The following is a 15,100-nucleotide window of genomic DNA, read 5'->3' on the forward strand; positions in this document are numbered from 1 at the left end:
GCTCAGACTTGGTGAACGGGTTTGTTTGTTGTGTGTAGTCGGAAACCACATCTGCTCGGGAATTTTCTGCCCTTTCACAGCCACGTGTTGTGGGAATTCACTTGTGGCAGATCTCAATATTTTTTGTTCTTTTGCAGGGAACATTAAACATTTTGGAAGAGGAAAACCATATTAAAGATGTGCTGTCTCGAATTGTAGTGGAAATGATCAAGCGAGAGTGGCCCCAGCACTGGCCGGACATGCTGGTGGAATTGGATACACTTTCCAAACAAGGGGTATGAAGGACCAAGGAATTAATTCAGTATACCCTTCGTAAATCCTCAGGGTTTTTATGCTATCTTTATTAGGGGGCGTTTCGTTTAAAAGGTTTTTTTCTTTTAAATCTTTTTATTGGGAGCTTGTGCAACTCTTTATCACAATCCTTACATACATCCATTGTGTCAAGCACATTTGTACACTTGTTGCTCTCATCATTCTCAAAGCATTTGCTTTCTACTTGAGCCCTTGGTATCAGCGCCTCATTTTTTCTCTTCCCTCCCCGCCGCCCCTCCCTCACGAGCCCTTGATAATTTATAAATTATTATTATTTTGCCATGTCTTACACTGTCCGATGTCTCCCTTCACTCACTTTTCTGTTGTCCATCCCCCAGGGAGGGGGTTATATGTAGATCCTTGTGATTGGTTCCCCCTTTCTACCCCACCTTCCCTCCACCCTCCCGGTATCACCACTCTCACCACTGGTCCTGAGGGGCTTATCCGTCCTGGATTCCCTGTGTTTCCCGTTCCTATCTGTACCAGTGTACATCCTCTGGTCTAGCCGGATTTGTAAGGTAGAATTGGAATCGTGATAGTGGGAGGGAGGAAGCGTTTAAGAACTACAGGAAAGTTGTATGTTTCATCATTGCTACACTGCACCCTGACTGGCTTGTCTCCTCCCTGCGACCCTTCTGTAAGGGGATGTCCATTTTTGCCTACAGATGGGCTTTGGGTCTCCACTCTGCACTCCATCTCATTCACACCACAATGATTTGAGTTTTTGTTCTTTTATGCCTGATACCTGATCCCATTGACACCTCGTGATCACACAGGCTGGTGTACTTCTTCCATATGGGCTTTGCTGCTTCTCAACTAGATGGCCGCTTGTTTATCTTTAAGCCTTTAAGACCCCAGATGCTATATCTTTTGATAGCCGGGCATCATCAGCTTTCTTCACCACATTTGCTTATGCACCCGCTTTAAACAGCTTATTTCTGTTGCTGTAGGAAACACAGACAGAATTAGTGATGTTCATTCTTTTGCGACTGGCAGAAGACGTGGTGACCTTTCAGACACTTCCCCCTCAGAGAAGAAGGGACATCCAGCAAACACTCACCCAGAACATGGAAAGGATCTTCAGTTACCTGCTTAACACCCTTCAAGAGAATTTAAACAAGTACCAGCAAGTGGTAAGGGCTACCTTCCCCACCCCTCAGCAAGGAGCTAGGGTGTGTACTCTCCAGAAAGAAAGGGCCATGTCACATGCAGAAAAGAAAGGGGTTGCTGGGAGGGAAAGTGAACTCCTTTTCTAACCAATCAGTTCTGTGAGTTTCTGTGCTCGGAAAGAGAAGGTGTCCTTCACAGTAAGAAAACGTAATATGAAAATCAAGGCTCATTCTGAATATGTGGTAGCCCTGGTTTCTCCTGGGTGGGGTGATCCTTGTTGAAGTGACTGTCTCCATCCCGGCACCGAGGACACACAGGGCCACGCCTGTGTCCATCTTGGCTGCAGCAAACCTTGCTGGTTTCTCTTTCTTCTTTTGATGTGTTTTACTGTGGGTGGGCACGTTGCCCTTCATCTCACTGATAGCAGTCCCACACGGAGTCATCGCTCACCCCATGTCCTCCCCGTTTCCTGTTTCCATCCCTTCTCTCCTAACCCTGCTGAGCTTGGTCTTGGAGCAAATGCTGCCCCTTTGATCTCACAGGAGTGATTCTTTTGTTTTGTTTTGTTTTTTTAAATCATTTTTGGAGGGGCTCGTACAGCTCTTATCACAATCCATACATACATCCATTGTGTCAAGCACATTTGCATATTTGTTGCCTTCATCATTCTCAAAACATTTGCTTTCTACTTAGCCCTCATCTTTTCCCCTCCCTCCATGCCCCGTCTCCCTCATGAACCCTTGATAGTTTATAATTTTTTTTTCATGTCTTACACTGTCCGACATCTCCCTTCACCCAATTTTCTGTTGTCCGTCCCCCAGTGAGGGGGTTATGTGTAGATCCTTAGGATCAGTTTCCCCTTTCTCCCCCACCTTCCCTGCACCCTCCTGGTATATCGCCACTCTCACCACTGGTCCTGAAAGGATCATCTGTCCTGGATTCCCTGTGTTTCCAGTTTCTTTCTGTACCAGTGTACATCCTGTGGTCTAGTCAGATTTGTAAGGTAGAATTGGGATCATGATAGTGGGGGTGGGGAGGGAGCATGAAAGAACTAGAGGATCCTTAAGGGTTACTGTTCCCCGTATAATCCTGTCTGTTGTTTGGCTAAAAATTGAGGCATATGGGTCAGAGTTCATACCCAGAGGTTAAGGGTTTGCCCCCATGGGGGTGTCTCTGAGGAGGAAACCCGTTTTGTTTTTTGACAATTTTGAGTTTTGTCCCACATTCCATCCAAGACCTTCTGTACAGACTCCCCTTCAGAGCAGTTGGTAGTCCTGGCTGGCACCATCTGGGTACCAGTCCCAGAGTAGAGGAGACTGGGTTTGCGTGGTCCATCCAATAGACTATTGGACTAGTGTACCCATGTGACTTCCATTTTGGGTTTTCGTTCCTCTAGAGCAGCGGTTCTCAACCTTCCTCATGCTGCGACCCTTTCATGCAGTTCCTCGTGTGGTGGCGACCCCCAACCATAACATTATTTCTGTTGCTACTTCATCACTGTCATTTTGCTACTGTTATGAATCAGACAACCCCTGGGAAAGGATCATTTGACACACACACCCCCAATTGGTCACGACCCACAGGTTGAGAACTGCTGCTCTAGACGGAGAGAGACCAGTCACTGCAGTCCTAGATGTTTTTGACCTCCACTTTCTTCTGCAGAAAAGGCTGAGTAGGATGTGCTCGGTCAGCGGAGCCTCTTCAGAACGAGCGTGAGAGCGAACCTGAGGTGACGGTTCTCCGCCGGGCCGCTGTGCCGCGCTCTGTGGCACATTGGAGACATTGTCACAGCTTGGGGTGGTTATTGGCATTTCGTTAGGCTGCTGAGCATCCTACAGTGCACAGGGCAACAAAGGGTTGTCTAATCCACCCTGTTCTTGGTGCTGAGGCCGAGAAACCCCAATCTAGCATTCTCAGAAGTTCTTGTTTCACAAAGTAGACTAAACAGAATTGGCTGCTATGCCCATGGCAGCTTCACTAGGTCTGTTTTCAGAGGATGGTGAAGCAGAGAGCCTCTGAGCTGCTCAGAGGGAAGGGGGCGGGGAGGAGCTCTGGGAGCACTGCCATTCCTTATGCTTGTTTGGCACTTGATAAGTTCATTACTGTATTTCTGTGCAAATGTGGCCCATGTTCTACACTTGGTATGGTTTTTTGTTTGCGTGTATTTTTGCAAATCACACAATCCCCCGTGTGTTTGTTTTCTATGAGTGATGTGGGCTCTGTGAGGGCCACTTGCATGCTAACCCTATGGTGATCATCAGCGTATTGCTAAGCATCAGAAACGGTTATACCTGTATGACAGGTGAGGCACCAAAGCTCAGCATATGATGATGATGGAAGATTCTCCTTCTGAAAAATGGTTGACCTAGAATTGAAGTCTTATTTATTTTATTTTCTTTTTTTTTTTTTAACATTTTATTAGGGGCTCATACAACTGTTATCCCAATCCATACACACATCAATTGTGTAAAGCGCATTTGTACATCGTTTCTCAAAACATTTTCTCTCCACTTAAACCCCCGACATTAGGTCCTCATTTTTCCCCTCCCTCCCCGCTCCCCCCTCCCTCATGAGCCCTTGATAGTTTATAGATGGGTATTTTGTCATATCTTGCCCTGTCCGACGTCTCCCTTCACCCACTTTTCGGTTGTCTGTCCCCCAGGGAGGAGGTCACACACAGTTCCATGTAATCGGTTCCCTCTAAGTCTTATTTTTTTTCTATGAGGTATAGTCTTTGTCCAAAAAAGCTTAAAAGATTCTTAAATGGTAAACTTGCCAAAAACTTTGCATTTAAAAGCATGCGTATTAAGGGGCTGTTCTTTTGTGCCCCCAGTTTAATCCCTGGGAGAAGGGGAACCTTTGTCACACAGAAGAGCCCTGTCCGTGCCCTCTGTAATGTGGACCCACTCATGGGACGGGGTCAGAGCTCCGGTGTGTTTTGTGAGCCAAGAAGTATCGCATAGCGTGATGGCTCGTGGTGGGAGCCTAGTAACTGCATATGTGTAGACTTTTGTCTGTTTCAAATCCTTTTCTTTGGAAGTTTTAACATTCCACAGGAAAAAAAAGAATGTTTTAACGCAACAGGATAGTAAATTGCAGATCAGCCACATAAGATGAATTGAGCTATTACTCTGGGATTTATGAAAATTGATAGGTTAGTGGTAAAATGCCAAAGGAGTTGGGATTTGTAGTGCATAAACATTTTAAAGACGCGTGACCTTGCATTTTTTACAAGCAGTATCACAGCTGTGTCACATCAAAGATCGCCTGTTGCTTGTGACTGGAATACTTTGTCAAGTTCATTGATTTTCATGCACTTTCAGATTATCTTCCTTTCAGCCATCTGGCTTGAAGTATTCTTGCAGCACAAGATGACACCAATTAGAAACATACCCACTGTGGTCTCCTTCCTTAGCTTTGGTTTTGGCTCTCGGTCTACTACACCAGGACCCCCTGTGCCCGGGACCAGCACACATCAAGTGCTGCTTGGTGTGCTCACTCTTTCAGGCTCTTTGCCTTCCCAGTGGAGGCATGGATTGAGTGGTTAACAGAGATGGGGAGGATAGGCGCGCGCCCCACGTCCCACTACTCTGGCTCCTTCCTCCACGGGTCCCGGAAGCACAGAGGGTCAGAGTTCACGGCAGCAGAGAGGGCGGGGGCTGGACCTGACTAGTCACGGGATCCCTTTCCTTCCGTGCACACATCAGTCGGTGCTGGTGGTGTTTCTCCTCAGCTCTCCCCATCCGCCTCTACTTGACGAGAGTGGTGGCAGCCTCCCGCAGACTCTAACTGCCCTCTGTGGGAGGTTGAGAGAAGGGGCTGGGCGGGGAGTCTCTGGTGGTCCCAGGGGTGGTGCGTTTCCAGGTACTTCAGGAGTTGTTGCTCCCATTTGCCTTGTTTCCCTTTACCTGCCTTCAGTGATTATACATACTCCTCAATTCAGGAGCTTCTAGGGAAAGTAACTTTATATATTCATGAATTATAAGCACTCTGTAGCATCATTATGGAAGTTGCAATATGAGGATCAACACCAACTATAATTACACAACACTGAGATAACCATTATTTTGATTACTTAGTGTATAATACTTTGTGCTTAGTGTTTTGGTGTGTGTGTGTGCAGTTTTTTGGGATTTTTTTGTATTTTTGTACAGGATTTTCCCCATCATATGCCCACACCTACTATTCAAAGATTGTATGCATATAGATCTGTCTTGATCACCCACCCCCCAGCCCATTAGCACCGTGCCAGTTCAGTGTACCCTGGGCAGTTAGAGTTTCTTTGTATTTTAGCATGGAAAGTGGGGCTTTGTTTTAACCTGTCATTTCATCACTCTTGAGCCTTACTCATTGTCCGTCTTCTTCCTTTGTAACCGTTTTATTGGCGCTTCATCCACGTTACTCGCGGTTCACCTTTATTAGCTGTGTTCAGTCAGTCTTAGATTTGTGAATCTTAGTATTCGCTGACAAGTTTGTATAGGCTTTTCAAAATGCTTTTTATTGTATTGCAAAATTTGAAATTGCCTGCCCTCCTTACAGGAATGGCAGTTGTCTGTTCTTAGTCAGGGTAACATTTTCCAAGACTCGAAGTTGTCATCTGTATATTTGAGAATTACTATTCAAGGACCTATTTTCCAGGGGAGGAGCAGGAATTATTACCTAGTCTGTTGCTCATTGAAAACCTTGAATCGTATGCTTCTTGTCTTTCAGAAGACAGACGCTGCTCAGGAGTCTAAGGTATGAGCCGTGAGGAGGATCAGGAGGGTCTGTGAGTTCCCCCAGTAGGGTGATGGCTGTCACGTCGGTTCTGGCCGCCCTCAGAGTCTCCAAGGCTGTAGATGTTCACAGACGCACTGCCATATCTTGGTCCCACATGGGGCTGCCGTTTGAACCGGCCTTTCCGTCAGCACAAACCACTGTGCCCCAGGGCTTCATTTCATAGGCCTGGTGGAGGGTCAACTCGGCTGTGGAGGGGAGGGGGTTGGCGGGGCGGCGCACGGGGGACAGCATTTGGGATTTCTGGAAAGAGGAAAAGTGTCACACATGCCAGTACAGTCTTGTTGAGAATACCAGTGCTTGGGAAGCAATCACATATCGGAAGGAAACCTCCTATCAGTGAGTATGACTTGGGCGCGTTAAAGAAAGAAGCCCTTTAGAATTAGCAAAAAGTAGAGCATGTCCATCCGTGAGGAATTCATGGTCAAGGAGGCTTTCTTTTCGCGCAGGCCCAAGCAAACTATCGCGTCGGAGTGGCGGCCCTGAATACTCTAGCCGGCTACATTGACTGGGTGTCCATGAATCACATCACTGCTGAAAACTGTAAACTGCTGGAGATGCTGTGTCTGCTTCTGAATGAACAGGAACTGCAGTTGGGAGCAGCCGAGTGTCTGCTCATTGCAGTCAGCAGAAAAGTAAGTCCCACTGCAAGCTGACTGCTTTGCCCTTAGCCTCTCTAAGGACAGTAAGCCCCCAGGTTATACACTCCTGGGAGACCACTCAGCCTTGCCCTTTATTGTTCTAGAGACTTGCCCTCACCATGAAGCCGTTTCCAACCCCTACTTGAAACAAATTCTTCACACCCCCTTTATTGGCTGTATGTGCGGCTTTCAATCTTTGGAGAAAGGCTTTGAGTTTGTGGAGGAGGGGGTTGGCACTAAGCCCATTGCCCTCCCGTCAGTTCCGTCCCACTCAGTGAGCCTGTGAGACAGCTGCTCCAGAAGGGGCCCAGGTGAAATCATCACCAGAGCAGACCTGTCTCTCACCTGTGGCTGGGCTCCCAGGTGTGAACCACAGGCCTTACCCTTAAGCCACCACACAACCAGGACTCCTTTCTTAAACTAAAGTAAGGCAAAATAAGTATCTTGTGCACCTGTTTCACCCTCCTACAAATCCAACGTAAGGACGCCTGGGAAGGGATCTTGTTCATAATATCGGGCCTTGGTGTGTCAAATTGCATAATCCGGCAGAGCATCATGAAGGCATCCACAGGTTTGATGATTGGTTGTTGTGATGTGTATTTTGAGGCCAACTTCTTGCCTGTCTCCAATCCCTTGTGGCAGTAGTGTTCCAATGTTCTAGGAATATTCAGAGATGTGGTAGAATATTCAGAAATTTATCAGCCTGATTGGTTCTTAAAACAAATATGAATCTGGGTACTTCACCTATAGGAGATGAGAGTGGTAAGTACTAAGATTTAAGACTAACAGTTTTGTGTCAGAGAGTCTGAAAGGTGACTATGTGTTTTGGAAAACTGACGAGATCACGGCTCGCTTCCTTATGGAGATATTATCCTGTGGATATGGACTGAAGTATCTAAGTCCTGCCTGGGTATTGTTGTTTTAACTCTGTTGTGATTTGGATGGAAGTGTATAATAGAGTAGTTGGACTGTGGGCATCTCCAACAGCACTCCTCCCACATCCTCCCTGTGTGGACTCTGGTGCATCCTTCTTTCTTCCCGCCCTCCAGTGCCCACCTCCCCACCATTACTGGACTTCCTTTCATAGGACTTCCTTCCTTGATCACTTGACTGAAAGCTGAGCAGTGGAGGTGTGCTCAGTTCCCGTGGGAAGGGTGACTCGGCCATCGCTTCAACGATGCCCACCAGTCTCTCTCAGGCCAGCGCCACCCACTGCCAGCAACTTGCTTCTGACTCGTCGTGCCTCGGCTAGGTTTGTGAGCCTGTCCATCTTCGTGGGAGCAGACAGCCTCATGCTTCTCAGGCGGATCGCAGCCCGTGCCTGACCCACAGCTCCACCAGGGCTCCTATCAGTCCACCCAGGCTGATCTTTTTTTATGATTTTGAGTTTTGTTCGTATTTTTCTCCTACTCTGTCCAGGACCTCTCTTTGTCATCCAGGTGTGACCGGCCTTTTTCTAGTATTCAGTCAGTCCTCAGGTAGACGAGAAATGATGAAGTCACTAGGTTTGATGATATAAGTGGAGAAGACGTTGGTACTTAAGAAGCTGTGAATGATGCCGTTTGTTTGACCGTGTGTCTAAAATTGGCTCCAGGGCAAGTTGGAAGACCGGAAGCCCTTGATGGTCTTGTTTGGAGATGTGGCCATGCACTACATACTTTCTGCTGCACAGTGAGTAGCCTTTTCCTGTATGTTTTCCACTGCGTTTTTGTCCCCCGTGGATGTGCATGAAGTTCCTGCCCAAATGCTGGTCATCTTCTGTCGTCAACTGTGTCTTTAGATAATGCCAGTGAGCTAGTCTTCAGGAAGATCGTTTGCTAGAAATAAGTTGTGGTTATTGACTTAGCAACCACTCACTTTCACAGCTCCTCCCCCTCCACTTCATCTCCCTGATTCTCTTGATGCCTGGAGCTCTTGGTAGCCAGGGTGACCGATCCAGGCACTGTTCTGATCTGCTGGACTACCTGTCCCCAGGCCAGCCCCATGTGCAGATTGGCAAGGTGCTCTCCCTGTCAATGCCTGCAGTGCGGGGCTTCTTGGAAGTAACGGAACAAAGTGAGGAGGGGTGTCTATGTCTGTGTCCTTGTCCCTGTGTGTGTCCTGTCAATGCGCTCATGGGACCTGACAGTGTGTGCCATGATGTCTGTAAATCATGGCTCCCACTTGCTGTGGGAAACATTAAGCCTCTCCTGGTGTGTGCCTGTTACCGGGGAGTGGAATGGAAATGTGCCTGGTAATTAGTTGGACCTGCTGCCCTCTCTTGCTCCCCTTCCCTTACTTTTGGTCCCAAGGATAAAGAAAAGGGGTGCAACTGAGCATCTTAAACTCTCTTACTCCCATTGAAATGTGGCGCTTTGTCCCCGTGGAGGCCGCAGTGCTGTTGTTAAGGATCCTGGTAATTAAATGAGGGCACTGTCGGAACTGTCTCTGGGCCTTTTTTAAGTTCTGTAAGAGAGCCTGACCTTTATACCAAGGAGCCCGCCCTCTCTGTGTGCTGCAGGCACGTGTCATCCCCGTAGTTAGTGGAGGCACGGTCCAAACCCAGGCCGTCAGACTCCGGATCTTGTATAGGATCCCTTAACGCCACGTCAGCAGCTCTTACTTACCTGAGCACAGGCCTCTTATGTTAGACTCTGGTGCTTCCAAAGGCAGCTAATGGGACGCTTACACATCCTAAACAAAACTCTGCAAGTCAGTTCCTACTTAGAGCAGTGAGCTAGGATGGAGTAGACCTATCCCATCCTGCCACACTTCCCCACAGTCTGCCCATGTCAGGTAACATTAGGCTTCTAACCGAGCATTTTCACCCCGGTGCTACCAGGGCTCTTCTTATTCACACAAGTGATTGTCACCTGTGACTGGTGTGACTAGTCTGAGATCATTGCAGGTCAGGTTCGGCCATCCAATAAGTTTAATGACACCCCACCCCCAGCACACATACCCAGTTAACAGGCCTATTTGGAGTCTAAAGTAGATAAAAGTTTGCAGACCTGACTGAATGGTTTTTTAAATGGAGACACAGTCATATTTTTAACACCCTTCTTGTGTTGGTGGTATACGGAATGGTTTACATGCCCCTCCCCCCATGATCTCTAAAGTTTCCGTAGGTATCAGCAGGTACTTTTTTGTGCATTCTAATGTATAAGCATATGTATTATTTAATATGATATTCAGAGCTTACATTAGCATCTCAAAATCCCTGAGGAGAATGTCTCTCCAGGTTCGAGACTGCAGTCTTTGAGTGTTGGTTGAGATTTTTTTGTTGTTCTGCTTTGGTTTGGTTGGTAGGTTGGGTCTTTGATTTGAAATACCTCCTGGAATTTGAGTGCTGAGGCCCAAAGCACGTAGAGCACCTTTGATGGGAAGGCTCTCGGTTCTTGACGTAGGACTCATCACACTCGTGTCTTACAGAACTGCTGACGGAGGAGGCCTGGTAGAGAAACACTACGTCTTCCTGAAGAGGCTCTGTCAGGTGTTGTGTGCTCTGGGCAATCAACTGTGTGCACTGCTGGTGAGCACTTCCTTCCTGGGCGCTTCGGGAGAGAGCAGGTAGAAATGGTATTTGCAAGCAGGCGACAGGTGCCATTAAGTTTAGTTTGATGAGGTAGTAGACTACAGATTGTATCAGATGTTTCTGTGGGCTCAATTGTTGTAATGTAATAGGGTTTGTGTGATGTAAGTTTCTTTGAACAAGTCAGTTACTAAAAGCAAACATCAATGTCGGGTCTCCTGTGAACTGTTCGGCTTGTCGATTAGTCTGCCAAGTACCTGGCCCTTCTAAAACAGAGTGCGAATGAAGAAGCTTTCCCCAGTGCCAATGGAATGACGTTTGACAGTCTCACAAGCGGGGTCCCTGAGACAAACATTGGGATTTCATGTCTGCTGTTTTGAGATGGCATGAAAGTGTGGTGTTTTTAATGGGTGATCCACAGAGCGATTCTCTACGAGGGGGGGATAGAGGGGTTTTCTTTTATATTTCCAAAAGCAATATTCTTTTTCAATTTACTAATTAGGCACAGAATGGGTCTTACTGATGATTGAGGCAATAAATTGGATGGCCCTTGAAATGATGCCTGTCTTTGACCAAAGAGATGTGTTTACATTTTTCCTGGTCCCCTCCCTTCACACATAAGCATTATTAATGTAATTTTTTTTTTCTTCCCACAGGGTGTAGATTCTGATGTAAAGACCCCAGAAAACTTTGGAAAATACCTAGAGTCCTTTCTTGCTTTCACAATCCATCCAAGTCAGGTAATGTCTCCAAAGAGTCTGTGAACCAAATTCAGGCACTGAGATAGGAAGTGGTAGAGTTAAGGCTTCCCCTTCCCCCGAAAACAACCCCAAACCCACTGCCATTGGCTCGGAGACTCTACGTAGGACAGAGTAGAACAGCTTCTTTTAATAAGTTGATTCTTAATGTTAGGGATTCTGATACTTTAGAACTTTATTAACGCAGACATCCCCCTCCTCCTCACATGTGAGAGCAGCCTGGTGCTTCGCCTGCAGTGCTACCAGGACTCCTGAGAGTCCTGCCCACACTCCTGGAATGGCACCTGACCCGCACAAGACTAGTCTGAATAAAATGTGCATCATAGCGAGCTTTGCAGTAAAGGGGGTGGGGGGGGCTACAAAATATATAGATGGAAAGAAAAAAATATAGAGATGGTTGTGATGGGGGTGGGACATGAAAGCTGTCAGCCTAAATAATTATCTTGGTTAGATAGAATGCAAATCTTCACTCTGAAGTTTTTTGTTTGTTGTTGGTTTTTTCCCCTTCAGTTTCTACGTTCTTCAACACAAATGACTTGGGGAGCCCTGTTCAGACATGAGATTCTGTCCCGCGACGCTTTGCTGTTAGCAATAATACCAAAATATCTTCGGGCGTCTATGACTAACTTGCTGAAGGTATGCAGTGGGGATCTCAGGATGTGGAGGGCAGCAAGCACACATCATGGACACCCTTGGCAGCCCGTCCTCAGGCACCAAGACCCTGCTCTGGGCGCGCTGTTCTCCTACTCCTCAGAGAGCAAGCGGCCCACACTGCTTATGACGAGGGTCCTTTCGTATTTCAGAGCCACTTGTAGGAGGGGGCATCGGTAGAAGTCTTCAGTTTCTTCATCTCTGGCGTTAGGGGTTGGTGCATAAATTTGAATAATATGTGTTGACGCATTTTCTTGTGTTTGGATAGCTATTATCTTATCACAGACAGCAATGTACTTCAAGATCGATTTTGAAATGCCCTGCCCTTTTTGACAATGCTACGCCATTCCTCTCGAAACGATCATTCCTGTTATAATAAGTTACATGATTTTCTGATTCAAAATGGCCAATGCCAACACATTTCAGCTCACCAACACCTAGAATATATATCTTTATAGGTTCCATTTCAATTTTGACAACTTCCAATTTTCCTAGATTCACATTCTGCACATTCTGAGTTCCCGATTACTGATGTTTGCAGCTGTTATTCTCACTTTGAGTTGAGCCCCATCAGCAGGTGAGAGAGATCCTGAAGGCTTTATGCCGTCCTGTCATCCAGGGCGACTGGCGTCTGAGAAGACAGTCGTCTTTTGAGTGCCTGCTGGCCTGAGAGCTCGTCTCCGGACACTTATCTCTGATAATGTTCCGCGTCTGTTCTTAGCTTTTCAGTATCTTACCATATTTCCTACAAACCTATCCACGGGTTTTCAGTGAACACTGCATTGTGCTCACGCAGAATCTGTGCATGGATCAAGAGTCGGCTGTACAAACAGAACAAGGAACACTGCATGGTTTAAAATACAGAAAGGTGTGTGTCAGGGTTGTATCCTATGCTGAGCAAATAATCAGGGGAGCTGGATTATATGAAGAAGAGAATTCAGCATCGAGATTGAAAGGTTTATTAGCAACCTACAATATGCAAATGATATAGCCTTGCTTGGTGAAAGTGAGGACTTAACACACTTGCTGATGAAGTTCAAGAATTGCAGCTTTCAATATGGATTACAACTGGATGTGAAGAAAAAAGTCTTCACAACTAGCACATGATGAGAGAAAAAGACGGAGGTCGTCAAAGGTGTCACCTTGCTTGGATCTCTAGGCAGTGGTCCTGGAAGCAGCATCCAGAGATCCGATGACGCCTTGCACTGGATCCATCTGCATAAGACCATCGTAGGCTTTGAGAAGGAAGGGCTTTCTTTGAGGACTAAGGTGCGCTGACCCAAGACATTGTACTTGCAGTCCCCTCATGTATATCGAAGTTAGACATTGAATAAGGAGACTGGAGAAGGTTTGATGCATTTGAATTGTGTTGCTGATGAAGAATTTTGAAAGTACTCGGCACTACGAAAAGAAAGTGCTCTGGACTGCCCCCCACAAAAGTCTATCTGGAAGAGTTACAGCCAAGATGTTCCGCAGAGGCATAGATGGTGAGCCTTTGTCTCACGTGTTTTTGGCATGGCCATAGTGCTGGGTAAAGCGGAAGGACAGCAAAAAAGTGGGAGATTGTCAACAAGATCGGTGGATAAAGTGGCTGACACAGGTGGTTGCTGTGAGTCAAATTGACTACAGCACTAGCAACAACAGCAGCAATATGAAGGAGCTATATAAAGCTGCTGGAAAATCCCATCACTTTCTTGTGTTTTCCAGTTCCACTTTGCCACAACCTTTTGAAGCCCTTGTAAAGTCAGAGAATGAAAACCATTCAGGAGCACCCTTATTTGCACAAATAGTTCCCCTAGCAAGTAGCACTCGGTATTCCAATTCTCTGCCAAGGGGCTCATCAATTTTCGAATAAAACATACCAGGTCCTTCATGTTTATTCCTAGAGTTTAATTGGTAATGTCACAAATGGGAACCTGCTCTCTTGTCTGCTACTCTCAGGACTATCGAGCTGGGAGCAAAGTATGGACTTGCAGTTGAGCAGAATTGGCTACTTAAACTGTCTCGTCAAACCCTTGACTCTGAAAGTTAAAAGTGCTTGGACTCCCTTGTGTACTTCCACCCCAATCTCCTTTCTCTTTCCAGATGGGCTTTCCTTCTAAAACAGACAGTCCCAGCTGTGAGTACTCCAGGTGTGATTTTGACAGTGATGAGGACTTCAACGCTTTCTTCAACTGTGAGTGATACTAGCCTTGAATTTCCCCGCACAGGCTTCTCAGAATGGTTGCTAGGGTTATGGGTCCTGATGCACGCCGACTTCTTACGCTAAGAACACTCAACCCACTGCCAGCAGGTTGACTCACAGCAACTCTACACAGCACAGTTGCCCTGCGTACTCCCGAAGCTGTAAATCTTTCTGGCAGCAAAAAGCATCGTCGTCGTCCTCCTGGGGAGCTGGTGAACTTTAAACCATCCACCTTGTGGTTAGCAGCCCAAAGCGTAGCCCATTGCACCCCTAGAACCTCCTTGGTTTTGTGTTGTCGCCCCTAATTCCAATGGCAGCTGGCCAAAGCACTGCTTTCCCCTTGTGTCATCGTGCTCGGACTTCCAACGTGCCCACTCTTCCGGACCTTTCTGTTCAGGGATCACCGTCACAGGACCAAAGGCACTCTTAAATTCTCTTCCAGTCTAAGAATTAGATGCTACCTGTCTTTCAGTTCTTTTCTTCAAAGAAGAGGAAAACCCCATTATATTCTGATAACCTAATTCTGTGATTTTTTTTTTTTTCTATAGCCTTAACCTCTCCCCGTGTCCCCCCTTTGTAGATTCACTTGCCCTACAGGTCACCAATTGCGTAATTCAGGGACATTCTGATATTCATTGAGCTGTGTTTTAACACATTTCCATCAACAAAGAAAAGCTTTGACCCATCAAGCCATCATTCTACTTTCCCTCATCACAACCCAACCCCCATCCCCCCCTCCCACCCCCCCCAGTCATTGACAACCTCTTGGCTGTCTTCTGTCTCTGTGCTGGCCCTTCCTGTCGCAGGACTCCATCACCGTTTGCGGTCTTTCCTTGCTGTTCCCAAGAGACCTCCTGTGAGAGCACACCAGCGCTCCCCATTGCAACGATTCCCTTCTTTGTCCATTCATCAGTCGACCGTTGGGGGTTATTTCCACTTGGGGGCTATGACAAGTAACGTTGCGGTGAACATACACACGCTTTTGTGGGGGCTTGGGTGGAGATGGAATTGCTGGGTCCTAGGACCCTGTGTTTAATGTTTCGTTGTACTCCCAAACCGTGTTTTTTAATTGTTTTATTAGGGGCTCATACAACTCTTATCACAATCCATACATACATCAATTGTATAAAGCACATTTGTACATTCATTACCCTCA

At 46.7% G+C, this 15,100-nt stretch overlaps 1 protein-coding gene across 1 annotated transcript in view; it reads left to right on the top strand.

The window, feature by feature from the left end:
• The window catches only part of XPO5 (exportin 5), a 39,817-nt gene that overhangs the window by 2,257 nt on the left and 22,460 nt on the right, over nucleotides 1-15,100 (top strand). The window contains exons 3-11 of the mRNA XM_045294763.1: nucleotides 138-275; nucleotides 1,263-1,445; nucleotides 6,133-6,159; nucleotides 6,648-6,833; nucleotides 8,434-8,510; nucleotides 10,251-10,350; nucleotides 11,007-11,090; nucleotides 11,619-11,744; nucleotides 13,845-13,935. Coding sequence (XP_045150698.1) covers nucleotides 138-275; nucleotides 1,263-1,445; nucleotides 6,133-6,159; nucleotides 6,648-6,833; nucleotides 8,434-8,510; nucleotides 10,251-10,350; nucleotides 11,007-11,090; nucleotides 11,619-11,744; nucleotides 13,845-13,935 — 1,012 coding nt within the window. The remainder of the gene's footprint in view (nucleotides 1-137; nucleotides 276-1,262; nucleotides 1,446-6,132; nucleotides 6,160-6,647; nucleotides 6,834-8,433; nucleotides 8,511-10,250; nucleotides 10,351-11,006; nucleotides 11,091-11,618; nucleotides 11,745-13,844; nucleotides 13,936-15,100) is intronic.

The sequence above is a fragment of the Echinops telfairi genome, unplaced genomic scaffold (genome assembly GCF_000313985.2).
Source record: "Echinops telfairi isolate 266 unplaced genomic scaffold, ASM31398v2 ScPeMD7_3533;HRSCAF=4204_1, whole genome shotgun sequence".
Taxonomy (NCBI): Eukaryota; Metazoa; Chordata; class Mammalia; order Afrosoricida; family Tenrecidae; genus Echinops; species Echinops telfairi.